The sequence below is a fragment of the Sesamum indicum genome, linkage group LG10 (assembly GCF_026168435.1).
Source record: "Sesamum indicum cultivar Baizhima isolate 11 linkage group LG10, ASM2616843v1, whole genome shotgun sequence".
NCBI lineage: Eukaryota > Viridiplantae > Streptophyta > Magnoliopsida > Lamiales > Pedaliaceae > Sesamum > Sesamum indicum.
Genome location: NC_142666.1, coordinates 14,710,304 through 14,732,796, shown reverse-complemented (window position 1 = coordinate 14,732,796; position 22,493 = coordinate 14,710,304). Strand labels below are relative to the sequence as shown.

The window sequence follows — 22,493 nt, the reverse complement described above, 5'->3', positions numbered from 1 at the left end:
ATTTATTTGTTCATGCTAATCAATTAAAATTAAAAAAATATTCCTAAAGAAAATCATTATAACAATATTTAAGATAATTATAATTCTTTTATTTTCCATTTTTTTTAAATACTACAAAAACATAAAATTGGATACATCCTTACAACAATAAAAACATGTGAATTTTGTGCTGCAATTAATCTTTTGTTTGCATTTTAAAGTTTTGGTCGGCCAAAAAGAAGGGGAGTTTGAGACGGAAGTAGTACAGTTGATAACAAAAAAGCTTATTTTAGTTTGAAATATATCTCCATGTTCTACATGATTTTTTTTATACATAAGAAAAAAGACAAATATGTCACATGACTGTGATGGTTTTTTCCTTTTTTTTCTTTTATCAAATAAATGCGGAGTCGGAATCAAACTATTATAACTAGCCCAATTAAAACAATTCAATCAATGAATCTAACCGCTATGAAATATTCTTTTGACGAGATATGGCTGAGACGTACACTGCTCAACTTAATTAACATAATCCGCCAGCATATTATCTAATAAGTCAGGTCCAGTTTTCGTTCGGTTCAAGTATTATCGGCCCATATCTTCGTAATACACCCATATAAAACGACAAGCTCTGCGTTTCCAATAAGGTCCGTGCTCGTAATAATCACCATGGCCCCACCAACATACTAAACATTACTCATCAACTTAGTTACCGTACGCCCGAGCATATTAATTATAAGTCAGGTCCAGTCTTTGTTCGGTTCGAGTATTATCGGCCCACATCTCCGTAAAACACCCATATAAAACGATGAGCTCTGCGTTCCCAATGAGGTCCGCGCTCGTAATAATCACCATGGCCCCACCAACATACTAAATATTACTCATCAACTTAGTTACCGTACACCCCACCAGCATATTAATTATAAGTCAGGTCCAGTCTTTATTCGGTTCGAGTATTATCGGCCCACATCTCCGTAAAACACCCATATAAAACGATGAGCTCTGCGTTCCCAATGAGGTCCGCGCTTGTAATAATCACCATGGCCCCACCAACATACTAAATATTACTCATCAACTTAGTTACCGTATGCCCGACCAACATACTAATTATAAGTTAGGTCCAATTTTTGTTCGGTTCGAGTATTATCGGCCCACATCTCCGTAAAACACCCATATAAAACGATGAGCTCTGCATTCCCAATGAGGTCCGCGCTCGTACTAATCACCATGGCCCCACCAACATACTAAATATTACTCATCAACTTAGTTACCGTACGCTCCACCAACATACTAACTATAAGTCAGGTCCAGTCTTCGTTCGATTCAAGTATTATCGGCCCACATTTTCATAATACACCTATATAAAACAACAAGTCATGCGTTCCCAATGAGGTACGAGCTCGTAGTAATCACCATAGACGCACCAACATAATAAACATTACTCATCAACTTAGTTATCGTACGCCCGTCCAGCAAATTAATAAATCAAACTCAATTTTTGTTGAATTAAATATTTTTGTCAGCCATCATCATATTATATACAGTGAAAAACACAAAAACTTCAATAAATTTCAAACTCATCACAATCAGATAAAAAATTGAACACCTGACCACGTACCAATATATTACTTGTAGAGGATTAAATTCTCTTGTCTAATATGTGAAGTTGGATATCTAAACAATTATTTAGAGTCATAAAACTTGAAAAAATATCAAGAAAGTCAAACAGTCAAAGGTCTACAAGATATTTAAGTTCAAGTTCAATCAAAGATATTTAAGTGTTTTTGTTTTATTGTTTCGTGTATTTGATGGTTCTTGCAAGGTGCACACGTGTCGTGCTTAGATAATTAATATTTATTTTATTTTTAAAAAATAGTTTTAAAAATTATAAATATTTTATAAGCTTTGAATTGTTTAAAAAAGACATAATTAATCATAATTATTTATTTAAGTACTAATATAATAATTGTTATATGATTCCTTAAATAATTACAATAAGTTTTTTTATGAAATGTCTTTAACAAATATATAGTTTCACGGCAAAATTGTGAGACTTATTGATTCTATTATCCTTATGTATATCTCTCGACTTTTATTTGTTTCGCGTTACTAAGCCATTTATTTTTATATTATTATTGAGATATATAGTTCTAATTTTAATTTTTTCTATGAAAAGTTTTGAGAAAAATATATTTCTTCGATTGTATAGGTTGTAGTAAATTATATATGTATTTCAGTATTAAACTTATCAATTTTTTTAGCCAACCTAAAAAATTATTTTTATAATTTATGTATTCGAAGTCAATATAATAACTTATTAAACCAAAATTTAAAACATTAATGTTCTCTTAATTTCAATCTATTCGAGTAATTAATATGAAAATAAATAAGAATAGATTTTTTTGTTCATGTCTTTTATTCAATTTTGACTCAATCTAATTCATTTATGTAACTACATTCTTTTATGATCAAATTAAACAATTACTTAAATTTGATCAAATACTTAACAATTCTTCCATTATTCTCATTATTATTTTATAATCCATACTCTTTTTTTAAAAAAAAATCTTACAATTAAAAAATGCAATTTTTTTTTGTAATACTCTTCATTTTAGAAAATATATAATCAATTATTTATAAAAGATATAACGTATCATGCATCTGAATTAAAATTTATCTTATTGATATATCTGAAATTGCAATTATTTTTTTCTTTTAGGTAAACAGTTCCGTAAAATGTGCATTAGAGTTTCAAGTGGTTGACTTAATTTTGTTTTAATCAGAGTGTTAATTTACGACTGATCTTGCTCGAATTCAGCGATCTCAAAGATTGACCTTCAAACTCCTCCAAGATCGAGTACTGGATCCCTGAGAACGAAACAAACGTTAAGCTCGTCGGGTACGTCCCCAATAACGACCCTTCGATGCTCAAGTTAGTATGATCAAGGTGAAAATGTTCGATTAGAAGAGTAGATCGAAAAGTCTATGAACCAGTTACCTCAGAAAATGACGTCTCGGGGTATTTATAGGACTTATGTGGATACTGTTGAATGGGCCACGTGGCCTTATCCTAATAGCCCTCATCCTCAATCGGACGGTTCTCGTGTCGGGGTCTTCAAGTAGGCATCCGGATTTGGGTGCAAGCTGGTTTGCCCCGGTTGATTAGAAGGACGCGGATATGAGGTGTGCAATGACTAAATTACCCTTCATTAAGGGTAATTTAGGTATTTCGTTCTGCGCGTGGATGACACCCATCAACAATGATGTTTTTCTATATTGTAGTATTCTTTACGATTTTTCATATAACTAGAAAAAATTTACTTGCTAATGAATTTAGCAAGGAAAATTAATAACTTGCTACGAATTTAGCCGCCAACCATTTAAAAGATATATTAAATAATATAAATTAGCAACGAAAGTTTTATTTATTAATTAGCCTGACATTGATTTTGGCATCAAATTTTCCATAGTTATTGATCATTTTTCTTATAGTGTCATAAGTATTTCAAAATAAAATAAAATAATTAGAGTAACAAGTATGATTGGTCAATTATGGTTCATTTAAATTTTAATATGTGCCAAGCCGATAATTTTTGTACATTTATTTATGTCCTATTAAATGACCTAATTAATAACTATTTTTACAATACCTATTACATTCTTATTAGTAACTATATATCTCTCTATATATATATTAATAAAACTATAATATGCAATATAAGAGTTTTAGAAAATCTCTTCTCCACTCACATTTTTTATAATAGTATAGGCAAAGTTTATCTATGATTATGCACATTTTTTTCTTTTCCTATTCTTTTTTCCGAAGATGGATATGTGTGTTGATTGTTTAGGAATAATATTTAAAATTTGTGTTACAGATAACAAGGAGCATTTTCTATCATATATAATTGAAAAAAATTAACTTTTGTACGCTGATATTTTGTTCTATTAGTATAGAAGGAAAATTTTATTTTTGGTTCCATATATTAGGTTCTTGATGCAGGTCACACAGTTCGGATCGGGTAGCTGAACCTTCCTGAGATTGGGTCATTGAATCTATCTTCGAGTTTCCTACAAGTGGATCTTAAGAACAGAACGCACGTTAAGCTTGTTGGGTAGCCCCCAACTAAGGCCCTCCGATACTTAAGTTAGAAAAAGTGGAGTCGAAAGTGATCAGTGAAGAGCTAGTGAGATTAGAAAACGTGATAAATGCACTTGCCATAAATGTTCATAAATGTTGTTATTTATAGTGTACGGTACCGCATGACAAGGTGCCACATGGCATCATCTGGGTGTTAGGTGATCTTACAGCTGTTAAAGCGGTCGAGTTCGCTGGTCTGGATAGGGCGACCTGACCCGCGCCTTCACGCGCGGATCTTGTTCTCTGCTGCAAATTTCTTTAAAAAATAAAGGCAATTTAGTCTTTTAGTAATTATCCTCATCAGTTCTATTCAATTTTGGTCCCATTCATTACAAAAATCTCAATTTCAGGATAATATCTTTTAATTTGATTCAATTTTGGTCCCACTATCAAATAATTGACAAAATACACTAATTGTCTTTAAAGTTGCACATGCCAAATATGTAAAATTCTTTTGCCAAATATGCATTTAGTGATACCATGTCAGAGGCATGCGCCTCTTTAACAGCAATTAACGTATACTGTCGATTATTTGATGGTGGGACCAAAATTTAGACAAATCGAAAAATATTGTATTGAAATTGAGATTTTTATAATGAATGAAATCAAAATTGAACATGACCTAATATACGGGATCAATTTTTTATTTTCCTATTATACAACTGCTAGTGTATTTCAGGCTAACTCCTTTTAATTTTTGTCTTGATAATTTTTATCTATATCACTATCGTATTAAGTTTTTCGTACGTAGATAAATTACTTTATTTTACATAAAATTATTACGAGTTGATGGTGACATGTAATGTTTGAATCAGTAATAATTAGATTTTATTCCTATTTGGAGCTGCAATAAATTTAATTCAATTTATTTTTCCATTCATTAAAAGAACTAACCCAATTTATCAATGATGTTTTAGTTTGATGATTGCGACTGATGCATGACCAAATATGATGTTGCGTGTATGAATAATATGGATATATTATTATATTTTATATAAATTTATTATTTGAATATTATTAAAAATATATTATAAATATTTATTAATGTTTTAAATTATAATATAATTATTTTTCCTATCCAAATTAAAAGAAAAATAATTTTAATCAATTACGAGTCTAAATAGAACTTTTGATTTCATATTCGTGGTCCCTCGACCAGATGGGTTCACATGTTTGCCAAATCGGCAGCTACCGAATTGAATTGAAAGTTTGGTTAATAAAAAATTTAGTACACCAAAAATTATCGATTTAGTTAACGCGGCTTAGTTTAGTTAACGAAATTGAGCTCATGACGTTAGAGGTCATGGGTCCGAACCTCGGCTTATACACTATTATTAATCAACCATCACTATTATTATCATTATCATTATTTTCAGATTAATTCATAGGAATCACTAAATTTCGACATAAATTTATAAGTGACAAAGCAAATTGCATAATGCATAATATGTATCTTGATATAAATATAAATAAAAAATACATAAAAATATCATAAGTCAATTACTTGTCAATTTAAAAAAGTTATAACACAAAACAAGTATATATATTAAAATATAACATAAAGTTTATATGTGCCATATTAAATAATAATTTTAATTATAAAAAGTATTATAATTTACTAAGTTGTTAATTAAATTTATTTTTACATAAAGATTAAATGTATAAATAAAAGTGCCAAAATTTATTATTATCCAAAATAAACCATATGATATTGATTAATAATTATAATATATGGTTAATTTTAAGTATAAAATTGATAAAGTATCGAATAGGAAATTAAATGTATAAAAATTTTATAAATAAAAATATATATAAAAAATAAAAAAATAGAAAAAAGCTCGCGAGCGGATGAATAGAGAGAATTACTCCAGCTCGAGCTCAAGCTCAAATTCAAAATCGAGCCAGCTCACGAGTTGCTCGACTCATCTGCTAGCCCTACTCCTTACATCATTATAAATATATATATCAAATACTATGTTATATATATATATATACATACATACACGTTTAAATCCTTAGAGTAAGGGAGAAGAAGACAAAAGAAGAAAAAACAAAAGAGAGAGATGCTGGTGAGAGGAGAGAAAGAGGGAAAGAAAAACAAAGATAAAAGAGAAGAAAACAAGAGAGAGAGGCGTGCAAGGAGAAGAAAAGAGAGAGAGGCGTGCAAGGAGAAGAAAAGAGAAGAGAAAGAAGACAAGGGAAGAGAAGAGAAGAGAGGAGAGGAGGAGGGATTTTGGTGTTTGCTTCCATTTCTATCAAGATCGACAAATTTCTACAGCTGATTAGGTAAGTTTTGTTAATCTTCTTGCTTAATAGCTGGGTGTGAATCGGAATTGAGGAAGATACACTAATAAAGATGGAAGGAAGGCAATAGGAGAGGCTCTGTTTTCAAACAGCCTCTGTAAATCGTCATTATTTTAAGATATATCGGTCCGAATTTAGTGATTCCTGCTTCTTTCAAAACCTTAGGATGTTTACTAAAACTTTGTAGTTTTGGGCCAGAGCTTAATCCGTCGTTTTAATGGGTAAAAATAAGAAAATATTCTGTTGCTCTGTTTCTGCCGGAAATCCGACACAGTATATTTAAGATCTTGTAACTGAAGTTATACTGGTTCAATTTACATAATTCTTTTTTAAAATGAAACTAGACACATAAGAGTTTATAGTTTGAAAATATGGTGATTTTTGGAAGAGTATATGAATTTTGGCAGAATTGTAAAGTAGTGGGTTTGAATCTGTTGCAGTCTGAACCAGGCTGTAATAAAATTTAAATAAGTCATTATATATAAATCCAATTGGTATGATTCTTATTGTGAATGAAACTAGAGACGCATCAGAATATGTGATGTTAAAATTGCACCTTGATCAATTTTATTTCTGTTTGGGGAAAATTTATAAGTTGAGACAGAGATGCTGTTAAGGAAAAATCAAGTGAACGATAAAAACAGATTTTAATAAAATTAATTCCTATTATTTGAAATACCAATAATAAACCATTGGAAAGCTTATTATGTCTAGTTTATTATACTAAAACAGTTTTGAAAGTTAATAATTATAATTAAAGTTATAATTTAATTAGTGAGCAATGCTCATATTGTGAAGATTACAGATTCAGGGGCGGTAAGGGTAATTTTTAAAATATAAGCACTTATTTTATTATTACAAGATATATACAGATGGAAAGATAATCGAATCTACTTTATATAGAAGAAAACGGAATAAAGATCTGAATCTTGTAGAAGGAGATATTCAGAGATTAGTGAGATGTGTATGAGTATGATATAATGTTTTATGAAGAAACTACAATGTTATCGATTCATTGATTATACATTTTATAATGCATTATAGGAGACGAGAACAACGTTCAGAATTGTACACATCATTCTACTATTTAAATAGTTGGGAAAGTGAGGTAATTATAGTTAATTGGATCTATATATGTATCTACTTGTGTATCTGTGAACTTGATCAGAAATTGTCATATACTTAACTGAATTATATGATTGTCTCTTGAAATAGTTGTTATATGTTTTATCTATGGTTGTGTGATACATATGGTGAATAAAGTTGAATTATGAAGATGACTGTAACATGCTTTTAATTGATTGATTTCGTTGTTGGATGAAATTGAATGATGGAGTTGTTGTAATGATTGCGACACATTTTCTATTTGATTAACTGGAGTTAAATTATGAAGTAGTCATTGTGCAGATGATACACTGAGATAATGTCGAACGGAGTTGAATTATGGAGTTGTTAAAACATGAATGGATTATTGATATGAAAAGATGACTTATGTAATCTGTAGCATATCCAACAGTTTACGATGATGTGATGTGATTGATGACGAGTTGTGTGTTGTCATGATGATGCAATATATGATATGAGAAAAATGAATTTATAGCTAGGTACCTGGCGCGAAGGATATTGCGGTATTTCGGATAGCGGGGAATATCCTGTGTTATTAGCTACACCCTGGCATGGTGTGGGGGTGCCATGTTCAGTGTGATGTCCTGTGTTGGGATTGCTACACACTTGGCCAGTGTGGGGATATCACATATGATGGGTGCTCTGTGCTGTAGATTGTATGATATTGACCAAGATGACGAGAGCCGCCAAAACCATTGAATATGTTTCAATTAGGTTAAGCGGGGCCCAAAGGAATGATTAATAATTAAGAGAATTAAACTTTAATGATGTGTGAATCATGTTGTCGATAGTGTCTGATTTCACTTGACTATTGGCATTATTACTTAGTGATTTCATGAAATTGTGACAAGTATCAATTAACTGGTGTTGTTGAAATTGCAACTTCGTGACTATGAAAAGAATACTGGTTTATTGTGGTCATGGAATAAAATTGGGTTTATATTATACGTGCCTCTATGTGTATATATATAGGTTAATTAGCTAATACTTACTGAGTTGGCAACTCATAAAATTTTCATATGTTTTTTTCAAGAGATAGATCGTAAGCTAGTGTCAGCCATATAGGTGGGTCAGCAGTGCCTGGAGCTTTAGCTTCATAGATACAATAATGTTATACCAAAAATATTGATGTAGTATTTTTCATTTGAGGTTTATATAAATATTGATGAAAGATGAGTTATCTTATCAAGATAAATATGAGTTCATTGGGGTAATTGGATGTGACCTGAAGGGGTGTCACATTAGGTTGAATAGACACCTTCATTTCTAAAGTCATGATGGCATATGTCTAGAAAGGACCTTTATTTTCAAAGTATAAACAAGCTGAATCAATAATCATCTAAGTCCTAAAAAGACCCTAAAATAGGACCAAGGGCACGCAAAGCATGGAGTTGGAAAAATAACCAGGTAACTATATTTATCAAATGCAATTTATATCGAGTAGTCATTCATCTACTACATGCAGCTATATATCAAAGCAACAAAAGCAGTCAATCATGAAGAAATTCATAACATCATAACAAAGTTCAGCAGCATTGGCACTACATTGCCAAATAAACACCCAACATCATTAAAAAAATATTCAGATCACAGGCCCAATATTCAAGGGGCACACCCGCCCAACATCCAAATTACTTGATAGTCTCAACAAAATTCTTAGAAACACCAGTATCCTCAAAAGTAGGTTCAACTTTCGCAGCAGTCGAATGGGAGGGATCAGGGCTTAGACTAGCACTCAGCTCGGTATTTGGAATTGGAGCTTCAGTAGGGGATGCTGGGTCGTAACCTTCGACAATCATAGGCTCCATAGAACAAGGCACAGTTGGTGCACCTTCAGGAGCAGCAACTTCAATTTTGATCCCTTCTTCCTCAGCAACTTTGGGAATTAGGCACTCTCTTGCCTCTTTATCTAATGCATCAAGGGGAGTGCGAGGTAACAAGGAATCATCACTTAAGGAACTTCTACCTCAGCAGAAATGTCTAGATAGTCCTCGCCCTTCTCATCCTTGGTTATGCTTAGGAGGCTTGTGTCAAAGCCCTCTTTAAAACCATCAAATGACTGACCTGGCTTATGCATCCAGCCCAGGCAACCACGAGCTCATCATATACCTTCATGTCCACCAAGTAATCAAACACCGGACTTCATGAAAACACGGGCGTCTTGGACCCTACTGTTCGCCACCACTTCCTTATACTCATCATTAGTATAGAACAATTTTTTAACTTCGTTAACACTTGTCTTGCAAAATGCCTTGCAATCCTTTTCCCTGGAGGCCAGAAGCTCCCTATGCTGAGCTTCAAGCTTCTCATTCGGTTTGTACAATAGGTCCTTCGTCTCAATCAGTTCCTTCCTCTCCTGATCATGCAGCTCTTAATTTGTGGCAACCGATTCCTGGTAACTTTGATATTGGGCATCTCATCTATTCCTTCAACTCCCTCACTCGAGCCTTTGAGAGTCACACCATGTAAAATCTGGCCCTCCTGGCTCACAAAGCATCAGAAAAAGAAAAAGACACAGCAAAAAATTGAACAAGAAATCCTTATGCCCATGTGAAATTTGGCCCCATGAGATTCCATCTAAGGCAAAAGGCTCAATGAAAGCTTCATTTGGTCCATGAGTAAAAGAATATGCGGTACAAGTCATAGGAGAAGCCGCCCGTAATAGAAAAGAATTTTCATGAACATTCCAGTTGGGGCAAATGATGGGAGCAGGATTCGCAGACTCCATAGGAGATTCCCTGGTAGCCAACCAGGCCTCCCTCATCTCTTTCAGCAAATCTTCCATCACAAGAAAATCTATTCATAGTTCAAGGATGGGTGGAAACAATGATTGCAACAGAGTAGATATGTATTTTGAATGAAGCATCCATGCTGTGTAGCTTTTAAGTGGTTTTTAAAGCCAACTCTTTACATTGTTCAAAATGAAATGGTTGATTGAGTCATGACCAAGGTGCTAATATTGATGGGTTTCCTTTATGGATTTAGTTTATGGGTCACGACTCAGTTGGCCATTTAACAACCAAAGAAGTGAAATAAAAGATAATTAGAGAGGCAATTGCATGCTTAAAACTAAAAGCTTGATCTTTCTTATTGTGTATCATGAGCTGGAATTTGTTGTGGTATCTTACTTACACTTGGTCACTCTTTTCAGATAGCTACTCCCGAGGATGGAAATTATATCTTGCCATGCTGCAAACCATTGTTATATTGTGAACTTTGGAGGCGTAAAGGACTTGAGTTCACGTCGATCCAAGCTTCCCATAGTAAGACAAAGAAGGTTTTTTTGCTTTGTAGTAGAATCAGGTTTGGGGTCTTCAAGATACTCTCACCTAGATAGTTTAAAGTTAAAAAGACTTGACCAACACCGATCTTCTAGAACAGTTTGTGCTCTTAACAGTTACGATAATGTTGATTCAAGTGTTGTAACTGGAACTAATAACTCATATGTACTTGATGAAGAAGAGGGTGGAAGCAATGTGACCGATAGTGGTAGGTCAATTCCCAAGGTCTCAATTCCTAGTTTGCCGGATGAAGACAATGGTGACAATGTAGCTCTCATTAGCAGCTGTTTCTGGGAATGGAAGCCGAAATTCACTGTCCATTATGAAACTTCAGGTTCAGAGAATGTAGGTTCCCCATCGGTGCTTTTTCTTCCTGGCTTTGGTGTGGGATCGTTTCATTATGAAAAACAGTTGAAAGATCTTGGTTGTCATTATCGAGCATGGGCTCTAGATTTTCTGGGTCAGGGCATGTCATTGCCATGTGAAGATCCAACGATGCAGTCCAAGAATGGAAATAAGTATATGTTAGATCAAGAAAGTAGTGTTTGGGGCTTTGGGGATGAAAGTGAGACTTGGGCCAAAGAACTAGTTTATTCAATCGACTTATGGCAGGACCAAGTGCGTTATTTTGTCGAAGAGGTACCCTGAAACTGTATGGACATTATTGTTTTTGAGTTACACCTTTTTTACTTTTTGAGCACCTGATAAGTTGTAACTAAGTTAAAATTGATGCTTTCTAAGTTTCTTGATTGCAAATAAACTTTTTAAGCCTGAAAGCCTAGCACTTAACGCCTTTTGATTCCGCTCTGTGCAGTACTTTTACACACTTTCTTGTTTTCGAGCTGCCTATAAAAGTTTTATGTTTGAAGCTATTGTCCTCATCTGCGCAATTTCTTATAGGACTTCTGTTATATTATTGAATTTTTGAGTTTCTGTCTGCTATTTTCTTACCAAGAATGCTTCCTTCGATATACACTAACTTGCTTGTGGTCCTTATTTCTGTATTTTGTCTCTTTAATCAAGGAATGTCATGCTAAACTGATATGTTTTCATACAATCTTTATATGTATTCGTAGTATCATAGATGGCTCATTGTAATCTTATCTATCTCGAGATATTAACACTTATAATTAGAATGACTGAATCAATTTGGTGCAGAATGAATTACATTAATGTGCTGATATTCCAGGTGATTAAAGAGCCTGTTTATCTAGTGGGAAATTCACTTGGAGGGTTTGTGGCACTCTATTTTGCTGCATGCAACCCTGAATTGGTGAAAGGTGTAACCTTGCTCAACGCAACTCCTTTTTGGGGATTTCTCCCTAATCCTGAAAGATCCCCAAGATTATCAAGACTCTTTCCATGGGCTGGAACATTTCCTCTCCCTTCTGGCGTCAGAAAGTTTATAGAAATTTTGTAAGTTGAGGAACCTATTACCTCTCCCCGCCCCAAATATTTGAAGAGAATTTACTGTTTTTCTTCTTAAAACCCATTGATTTTCATCTGTATGCATTTATCTTCCTAAATTTAGTATACTTTTTATCATTCTAGATGGCAGAAAATAAGTGATCCAAGAAGTATTGCAGAAATATTGAAGCAAGTTTACGCGGATCACTCAACAAAGGTTGAAAAAGTGTTTTCTCGTATCATTGAGACAACACAACATCCAGCGGCTGCTGCCTCGTTTGCTTCGATCATATTCGCTCCTCAAGGACAATTATCTTTTAAGGAAGCTTTAACTAGGTTGGTGTAATACAAATCCACATTGTGGCAAAGATATGAAGTCAAATTCTTATTTCCATTTCCAAGTTAAGAATATCCAGCTCTTTTATGATCATAGGTGTCAAATGAACGGTACACCTATTTGTCTCATGTACGGGAAGGAAGATCCATGGGTGCGGCCTGTCTGGGGTTTGCAGGTCAAACGCCAAGTTTCAGACGCTCCGTATTATGAGATAAGTCCTGCCGGTCACTGCCCTCATGATGAAGTACCTGAGGTAAGTTAAGCTAATGAATAAAACTTACATAAATTGCATTAATAAAGCGGAAAACATACATTAATGTAATTCATTTTGCTATGTTTCTGAAGTGTTGTTGTCTTGGGGAAAGGGTATTTTCTTGATAAATGGATTGGGAAATTTGATATATATGTTGGAGTCAGATATTTTTTCAAAAATATTTTTAAATGGTCGGTGGTATATCGAGCTTTTAACGATCGGAATATGAATGTATATTTATAGTTGAAGTAATTATTAAATATGTATAAAGATGTATATACCTACCAAGGTTTTGTTTGTTTCCTTTTTTGGTCTTCTGAAAGTAGCCAAAAACATCCTGCATGTTTGTCGATATTGTTCAGTGTTTTAACTTATTTTTACTTTTCTTATGCAATACAAAATATGCTATCCAACATACGAAAAACTCTAACAAATGCACACAATTATCTCTATATTTCTCTCTCTATTTCCCAAAAACGAAAAAAGATAGAGCCCGGTGAGAGAAACATAGAATCAAACACCTTATAGTATTTCGAGAAAGCAAGGTATGCCTTAGTTCACTTTCTATGTATGAACCAAAATAACTCAAGTAGGTGAACCAAACATAGAGCCGGTGACTGTTGACCTCTAGATAGACGGATCTCCCCTATTGTCATTTTACATTTTCTCTTCATTTACCGTTTATATTTTCAGGTTGTGAACTTTCTTCTGCATGGTTGGATCCAAAATCTGGAATCAAACGGTTCCATCATGCTGCCATTGCTTGACGGCCCAGAAAACACTGATTGTAATGTCACTAAGGACTTGGAATTTATAAGAGAAGGATCGCGAAAATCAGTCAGGGTGCGATTCTATGGCAACAAGTTGTCCGTCTGGAGTTGGCTAAGCTCTCATTTGAAGCCTAAATTCGAAGAAATGATTCACTGAAATAGTACATTGTTAGCTGCCATGTTGAAGATAATGTAGATTTTGTATATTGATGTATTTGATGACTAGTGTGCATAGAAAAGATTTTTCCAATAGCAGAAGTTGTAGATTTGTTGCTTCAAACTTTGATTCTGTAGTATGAATTACATCCTAAGTTTTGAGTTTGTAATGATGCTGCAAAATTGGAGCTTTTAGGCTTAGAGCTTCAGGTTCTTCTTGAGGGCATTCATATTAAGGGGCTTTGGTTAGGGATAACTCCAGGCAGGCGTGATAAGAAAAGTTTCAAAACTGCTGAAGTTGTCCGAATCAAAATGAATCTGTTAGGTATGGATTGGTCACCAACTCCAAGAGATATTACAGATAAAATAAAATTATTACAAATCTTATGGATTGAAGAAACTCTTATACAATTTATTACAAGCCTTAGAAAGATAAAGAATAAACCAGAATCAGAGATAAATGATGCATGTAACAGAAAGCGGTAAACAAGGCTCAATTAGTCTAGATCTAGAGGCCACAAAGGCTAAAGGTCAACAACCCTAGAAATATCACGGTTGCTAATTTCACAGAGCCACCAAGGCAAACTACACAGGCTTTAATTTCTCAGAACCACCAAAGAATGCCACAAAGGTTGTAATCACAGTGCCACGAAGGTACGGCCACAAAGGCTATTAGATTAACCTAGTGCTTTCAGGTTTTGAACATGAAGAATAGGTTAAATTAGAAATGGGTAGAGGAAGAAGAAAATAATGCTTTGTGTCAGTTATCCCCCAAACCATTTCTGCACCAGTCATTTAAAGAGATTGGCCATTAAATGACCGGTAACAAACATCGGAGAAACAAAAGGGGAACCCAATGGGTCAGAGAGAGAATGAGAGAAAGAAACAGACGCCGCTAGGGATTAAGGTTAAGGTTATGAGGAGTGAGAGAGAGATCAGTATTTAAAGGGGTCAACAACCGAGGTAAACCTGGTGGGTCGGCTAATCGGGTTAGGTGGCCCAATTAAGGGATTGGGCCTTGTGAATAATTAGCTATCCAAATGAATTTCTTGGGCCTAGGCCATTTTGGTTTGGGCCATTTTATTTTACATTTTTCACCTTGGTCCAACCAAGATAGTGGATCTTTAGAGGCTTTCATCACTGTCTTTCACCGGGTCCTTTTGCAATTACCTGCAAGAAAAAATGTTAGGAGCCAAGACAGTCTATAAGTTAAGAATATTAAGACAAGTTTTAAATTTTTCAATAGGTAAGCATTTAGTGCCCATATTAGCTGAATTTTCTTCAAATGTAATCTTTTTTAGACTAATTATATCTTGGTTGACAATGTTTCTAATAAAATAATACTTGATATCAATATGTGTAGTTCTATAATGGAAGACAGGGTTTTTGCATACTTGGATTCTTGATTGACTATGAGAGAAAACATTAAGTTTTTGTTTTAGAAAACTAATTTCTTTAGTTAACCCTTTAAGCCAGATAGCTTCTCTAATGACTTCAATTGCGGCTATGTACTCAGCTCAGTGGTGGAAAGTGCAACAATGTTTTGGAGTTAGGATTTCCAGCTAATACAAGTACCACACAAAGTAAACACATAACAAGTAGTTGATTTTCTACTGTCTCTGTCATTTGCATAGTTTGAATTAACATATCCTATAAGTTTAGTTCCTTTAAGATTTTTAAAGAATGTTATTCCAGAATCAACACTACCTTCTAGATATCTAAGAAGCCATTTTAAAGCTTCCCAATGAGGAATTTCGGGATTTGACATGTATCTACTTAAACAACTTATTGCATATGTGATATCAGGCCTGATGCTAATCATTAAATACATTACTGAACCTATATCATTTGAGTATGGAATATTTTTCATGCCTTCCTTTTCACGATATGATTTTGGGCTCTAATCTTTACATAATTGAAAATGTAAAGTCAAAGGAACAGAGGAGGGGTTTGATTTTGACATAGAAAAATTTTCAAATACAGTCTCAACATATGATTTTTTATTTAAGAAAATTGTGGATTTTTTTCTATCTCTTTCTATGGATGCAGGGACGGCGTACCATGACGGTTAATATAGTAATAAAAAAAAATCCTATGTTTACTCACAAAGAGCGGTTATTTACACTGCAACACCAATGTTTCAGCTCACCAAAAATATTCCTTATGGATTTTTCAACCGCCCCTACTCAAATTTTTATTAGGAAAGATCTTTTTCACTCACATACAACAATTTGTGCCACTGCGACACCAAAATTTTTATGTCAATAATATACCAAGTTGATTTTCTTTATTTACTTATTTATATTTTTTAAATTTGATATTTCAGTTTATATATTTTATTTATGTATAATATATTTTAAAATATAAAAAAATTATTTATTATGTGCACGCAGGAATGATGTGCCATAATGACTAGTGATTATACAAAAAAACTTTTTGTTATACCCATTTATGAATGCCCTAATTTACCCTTTAGTTCATTTCTTCTCTTAAAAAAGAATTTGGCCAGAATAATAATTTGAATATATATATTTCTTTTATTTCAATCCACTACTCCACATTTTTCTCTAATCTTAATTTTCTATAGTACTTTCATATATTTAATAAAAACACAATTAATTTGTTTATTCTCATAAATTTCTTTGTTTATCACCCACACTATGATTCTTTCTCTTCACAAGTTTTTTTTTCCTTTTTATATTATTAAATAATAATTCTTTTTATATAATCGCAAGACCGCGCAGGATGACCCTAATTTCATAAATCATAACCATAAAAATTATACTTAAAACTAAAAAAACTCACCGCAAGATATGCTTAAATTTTTAAATTTTATAAATTTAAATTGGAAGTATTACGGAACTTTTGATGTGTCTGGATTTAAATTCTATTAAATATGTGGATATTTATCTTATTTTATGTGAATATTTATATTATTTTATATATATTATTGTAATTTGATTGAAGTATCGATTATAATTTATTTATTATTCTTAATTACACTGATATTTGATTGTATTAATATATTACTCAAATTTTTTATATGACCAATTTAATTACGTAATTTTCAGTTCAAAAAAATCAAAAAATAATTTTTAAGAAAAATAAAAATAAAAAGGAAAATAGAAAAAGGGTTAGGAATGGAACCACGCGGGAGTCACGTGCACAATTTAGGGTTCACTCACCTCCTCTGCTTCGGCGAGTTCTTCTATGTCATAGCCCTTCTTCTCTCACAGAAGAAGGCAGAAGGAGAAGAACATATTACATACACTGAGTGATATATACGCCTAGAGAGAGAGAGAGAGAGAGAGATGGGGAAGAGAGCGAAGAGCTCGAGGAAAGGAAAGAAGGCGTGGAGAGCTAACATCAGCACCGAAGACATTGAGGATTACTTCGAGAAGTCCACAAAGGACGCGCTTTCTGGCGGTTCTTTGGCCGATGTTCCCAGTGATTCTCTTTTCTTCGTTGATAAGTCCAGAGGTATGGAAACCCTTGAATTTGCTGTACATACGTCGATTCTTTTTTTATTTTTTTTCAGATGAAACGGAAAAAAGTATGGGTCGCTCTTCTTTAACTTGAGTTTATTTGGGGTTGAGAGAAATAATGGATTGTATATGTTGTAATTTTATTGGCGGAATTTCAAGCTTTTAGAGATAGTTGTATTTGGGAGATATGATAAGACGTTGGAATTTGGAATCTGTTTTATTTGGTAGAACTGCCCCTGAAGAACGATTCCCTAAATGAAAGACGAGAATTCAATTTGGTAGCTTTTTTTCTTTCTTTTTTATTCTTTTTAATTTGTGTGGTTGGTGGGAGGGAGTGCAGACTCTTCAGGTATTTGATTTTGATCTTTGTTGTGTGAGCGATGTGAAGTTATGACCTGCATTTGCTGAAGATTTTTGCTAGTTGACCAGAATTTCTAAGCGGCTATAGTAGCATTAGGCACTTACAAATTGCTCTGCAAAGGGGACTTGTGCCATCTGACATAAGGTTCTAATTGGTTGTTTTGAGCTGATTGCTTTGTGTTTTGTTGATTTAGACTTTCCAACTTCCGGCTGATTTTTCATCGTAATAATAGATAGTTCAAGCTGAATTTTCTGGAAATCTTTTTGCTGGAGTATTGCATTTCATAGAGTTACCCAAGTCACTTGTGGTTCTGGCTTGTTTTTTAGTGACTTATTTGATAACAGAATACTCAACTAAATTCCACTTTTCATGAGAGTTCTGGCTTGTCTTTTAGTGACTTATATGCTAACAGAATACTCAACTAAATTCCATCTTCACTAGTCACTGGATCTCTTAGGAATGTCATCGAATTCGAGATTTATATGTTCTTTTATGTTGGCAGATCTTTCTATCAAGCGAAAGATTGAGAAAAACAGAGAAAAAGTACTGCGGTGTGATAGTCTGTTGCAGAGAAACCCTTTTGTTAAACCAATTCCATCCTCTATACAAAAGAAGAAGAAATCCAAGAAGAATGGTAAAGCTGTTCACAAAGATAAAGATTGTGAAAAGGGCTCTCGGGGCACCCTGAAGGTTAGGACTGGTTTGGATATGATTATGATGATGCAAATAATTATATGGATAGCGTCTTGTTTAATATTTCTTTTCCAATCATTTCAGGAAGAAAGTGCAATTGATTCTGGCATTCTTGATTTATGGGAAGAGAAAGGTAGTCTTTTTTGTATTTTGCTTGTTCCTGACGAGTTGGACTACCAAATGCCATTTATAATGGATAACATCATTTTGCTTTTCCAGGTGAAGACAATGCCAAAATTAAAATGGTAAAATACTATCTGCCTTGTACTTTTGGTGCTTAATTCCAATTTTTTTGGATTATATTATAGCAGAGTGGTTCCTTATAGTGTTTGAGGAACCATCATCAGAAGCATAATGGGTGTGCATATGCGTGTGAGAAAGCATATTAATTGTCAATTGGCTCTATATGCATAAAAAATGTCTAATGTAACAATGTAGTTTAATAGAACATGAGTTTTTGTCCACTTTGTGGATTAATTAGCAATTGTTAATGGCAGAAACCCAAGGCTTCCATTATTCCTGCTGTTGAGGTTGAACCTCCTGGATGCTCTTTCAATCCCCATCCTGAGAGCCATCAGGTTGTGTTTTATATTTGATTTTTCTCTTTTGCTTGTTCGTACTTTTGATTAAATGGACAGAATCTCATGTTCTCACTGGTGCTCATAGGATGCATTGGCACGTGCAGTTGCAGATGAAATGCAAAAGATATATCAACAAGAATTGGGGCCTGAGCCTATTCCTTTGGTTGTTCCTGGGGAAGTTGTTGATGAAGAAGATGTCAGTATCTCATCCCCTAGTTATCAACTTTTCGCTTGAATGAAATGATCACCAGTGTCTATTTACTGTTACTTATTTGCTTATGAAATGTGCATTCACTTTCCCTTTATATTTTAATTGTATCAGAAATATTTTCTGGAGGCAGATGGTGGAAGTGATGAGGATGTTGAAAATGAAAATCAGACTGATAATGAAGATGCAGATGCAGAGAAGAGGTCTGATTCATTCATAGCTTTTGATATCTTCTCTAATCTTCCTTTTATTTTTTATTGTTCTACTAGAATAATTGGACCATGCAGTTTTGCTTGTCAATTATGATTCGTCGGGATTTGGTATCTAGATTGAGAGGTGGTGATGGAGATGAAGTCCTTTTTTCTAAAATAGATCCAAAGAATATTGACTTGTTACCAAGTATAACTAGTCTCTGATCAGGGCGGAAGTCTTTTAGTATTACTGATTTATAATACCTGTCATGCAATCTCTTTAGCATACACTGCATGCAAGTAGTACGATGTATTTGTTATATTTTACATGTACAAGCTCTTGGCCGTCACATACCCCACACTTTTATTTGATTTTAAACTATACAGGCCTCTTAAAACCAAAAGGGTAACACGAGTTGAGTTGAATCGGAGGGTTAGGCGAAAGGAACAATTGAGAGCCGAAGCAGAAGCCAAAAAAGTGGAGGAACTCTCAAAAGATATCGACAGGTATGAAAATGGCAAAGCTCTGCAGATATCCACTAGTTTCAATGTTATTGTGTTTACTAACTTCAAATCCACAAAATGGATTTCCTTGTGCAATTAGTTTAACAGATATAATGCAAGAGATAGCAAAAGAGGATGAAGAGAAACATAACAGACATCTCCGTCGGATGGTTGCCAAACAAGAAAGGTTGAAGGCTCGTCCACCTCGCTTAGGAAAGTACAAGTATGTCAGTGCTGATGAGCTATTTCATTTTTTTCACTTTTCATCTTTCTGCATGCCTTAACACTAAATATTGACTGTGAGCAACCCAAGTATGAAGGGTAAGTTTCTAACTTGTCGAAACTTACCGAAAAACACGGGGATGAACTACTTATGAAGTTTTCTTCTCGTTGCACATATTTATTCCACCATTATCCAACATTTTCATTAACAAAGGAACGAGAAGTTCCATGTCTGGATAATGTTGCCATTTCTGTTATTAAAAGTGTTGGTATCTTGACACGAGACTTAAGTACATTTGTATCTCTGTTTCAGATTTGAGCCTGCTCCTCTCCAAGTTCTCTTATCTGAAGAGAAAACTGGTTCACTTCGTCAGTTGAAGGTTTGTAGTTTAATTTTGTTTGTTTGCTTATTCCAACTCAATTAGCTCTGAACTCCATGTTCAAGTTTTCAACTGTGACTGACTGCTCCTTTATATGTGTCCTTTTGGAGATCAGGGCTGTTGCACCCTTGTGAAAGACCGCTTTAAGAGCCTCGAGAAAAGAGGATTAGTTGTCCCATCAAAGAAGAGCGGCAGGTCAGTTAAACTCTTGTCTGTCAAACACTTGTACATTTAATTGAAATGTATGTTTACTGTGAGGTCTTCTATTAAGATTGCTGTATTGAATACTTATGTGTCTGCCATTATGTACTGTGCATTTCATGCTTGTTTTTCGGGCTGTGCAGAGTATTATATTATGCCTATAGTTGTCACATTACCACAAACTGATTGCTTGCTGCCATTCTGCATCTAGTGAAAGGTTCTTGTGGTGAATTAACTATTAAGAACAAATTCTCAAGAAAACAAAAGGGTTGATCAAATTCAATGCATGCTGCTAAACTATTTCAAGTAACAGCACAACGGTGCCAGAATTTTATGTAGAATTTTCTCGTTAGGATTTTCTGGTATACTAATAATTGGCGTGATATTTGGCGTCCGTGTGCAGGAAGTAGTGGGCTGGCTTCTCATAAACCTGAACTGATTCAGGGGCTCCTCTCTTCAAGGTGAAGGATGCAGTTGAGAGCAGAATACAGTAGATTTGCCACAGTGAAGGTCTCACACATGGCTGCTTCAGAATGCAGTTCAGAGCTCCACAATTTTGTATACTGTTGACCAGGAGAAATCCTTATCTACTTCATCTCTTTCTTTTATATATGAGAAAATGTTAAAGATTGTTGGAAATCAGATGAGAAGACAGAACAGACATGTTTCATTTTAAAAATTGAATCTAACGTTGTGCGTTCTTTGGACATTGAATCTGGTGGTAGTTCTGCTTAAAGCATCAGGGAATTGAAATAAAGGGTGTGTTTGCAAGTGCTAAAAAATAAGCACTTATCAGCTTATAAGCTGAAAAAAATATTTGTGTTACAGTTTCTGCAACTCTTTTTGACTTAAGTCAAAAGCTATAGTAAAATAATAAACATTAAATTGTTCAATTTCAAATATTCTACCTTCATTTTTTTAATTTTTAACTTTAGTTTTTAAACACTTTTACTTTTATTATATTATTATTATTTAACTTACATTCTTATAATTTGTTTCCACCATAAAACTAAAAACTAAAACGTCCTATATTCAGGTCTCGGATCCAAAAATACGTTTTTAACAATTTGAACTTCAATTATTTTTTAATCTTTTACTTCCATTTTCCTATATATTAAATATTCATTAATTCACATTGTTCTCTGGAATGGATTGTGGTGGTCAGAATAAAAGCTAGGCCCAACACATTGTGGTGGTCGAAATTGCGACAATCCTAATCAACTCAACAATTATAAAGCAAGCAAATCAGAACCATTCATTTAACAAGTAAAAAATTAATATTAATATAAATGAATGCCAACTTAAACATCACAACTTTCCTCTTTTCATTTTCAATTACATAAATTTATATTTTAATTTTAGGTCCGCCCACACATGTCTTCAATTAATCCAAAGAACATATATATTTTATTTTTTTAAGAAAAAATATTAGATAATATGTATATATATATGTATGTGTGTATATATATAATCAATCAACTGTTTACTATATAAAAAAGAAAATCCCATTTTCACATCTCTTTTTTTTTTCTCTCATTTTTTATTATTTTCTTATTTTTTATACTTTTTAATATTTTATTAATTCAATTAATATATTTTTAAATACTAATATTTTTTTAAAAACATTAAATTAATTGTGCGCACCCATATGAGTGTACAACATAAAAGCCGGAAATGGATAGTCTTTTCAATTTTATTATTAAATCAACTTTTGAATGGAATAGTAAGTTAGATTATCTCAATGTGTTTGAATAAATTACAACTATTCCTCTTAAAATTTAATATAATTATAATATTTTTTAATTATTTAAAAAATTATAAATACTCTTTCAAATAGAACATATTAATGTAGCCTTTAGAAGGTGAGGTACAAATTACTATTTTACCCTTACTAATTTTTTTAAAAAGATTAAA

The 22,493-nt window shown here is 33.4% G+C and overlaps 2 protein-coding genes across 3 annotated transcripts; both read left to right on the top strand.

Moving 5' to 3' along the window:
• The first annotated feature begins 6,183 nt into the window (after positions 1 to 6,183).
• PPH (pheophytinase) lies at positions 6,184 to 13,962 on the top strand. The gene is made up of 9 exons (XM_088886247.1): positions 6,184 to 6,189; positions 6,231 to 6,406; positions 7,469 to 7,532; positions 10,701 to 10,812; positions 11,012 to 11,469; positions 12,020 to 12,246; positions 12,382 to 12,573; positions 12,671 to 12,827; positions 13,521 to 13,962. Exons 1-9 carry the CDS (start codon positions 6,184 to 6,186, stop codon positions 13,752 to 13,754), a joined length of 1,626 nt encoding a protein of 541 aa, XP_088742373.1. The 3' UTR covers positions 13,755 to 13,962.
• Positions 13,963 to 16,949: 2,987 nt separating this feature from the next.
• On the top strand, positions 16,950 to 21,286 carry LOC105172224 (Nop53 protein). Of its 2 annotated transcripts, none has more exons than XR_016067797.1 (12): positions 16,950 to 17,233; positions 18,102 to 18,289; positions 18,377 to 18,425; positions 18,512 to 18,537; positions 18,790 to 18,870; positions 18,959 to 19,069; positions 19,196 to 19,284; positions 19,660 to 19,779; positions 19,877 to 19,999; positions 20,312 to 20,378; positions 20,489 to 20,573; positions 20,983 to 21,286. XR_016067797.1 is itself a non-coding variant. In XM_088885758.1 (12 exons), exons 1-12 carry the CDS (start codon positions 17,065 to 17,067, stop codon positions 20,987 to 20,989), a joined length of 1,110 nt encoding a protein of 369 aa, XP_088741884.1. In that variant the 5' UTR covers positions 16,951 to 17,064; the 3' UTR covers positions 20,990 to 21,286. The 2 variants fall into 2 exon arrangements, 1 of the variants encoding a protein (XP_088741884.1); XM_088885758.1 differs by having other exon boundaries at positions 16,951 to 17,233; positions 20,494 to 20,573.
• Positions 21,287 to 22,493: the final 1,207 nt, after the last annotated feature.

Bases quoted from the DNA above. Each gene is read 5' to 3' on its own strand.
- PPH (XM_088886247.1), top strand. The intron at 12,247-12,381 runs GTAAGTTGAGGA...TTATCATTCTAG, and splicing joins AGAAAGTTTATAGAAATTTT to ATGGCAGAAAATAAGTGATC. The intron at 12,828-13,520 runs GTAAGTTAAGCT...TTATATTTTCAG, and splicing joins CTCATGATGAAGTACCTGAG to GTTGTGAACTTTCTTCTGCA.
- LOC105172224 (XM_088885758.1), top strand. From the start codon at position 17,065: ATGGGGAAGAGAGCGAAGAGCTCGAGGAAAGGAAAGAAGGCGTGGAGA. The intron at 17,234-18,101 runs GTATGGAAACCC...TTATGTTGGCAG, and splicing joins CTTCGTTGATAAGTCCAGAG to ATCTTTCTATCAAGCGAAAG. The intron at 19,780-19,876 runs GTATGAAAATGG...TTGTGCAATTAG, and splicing joins CTCTCAAAAGATATCGACAG to TTTAACAGATATAATGCAAG.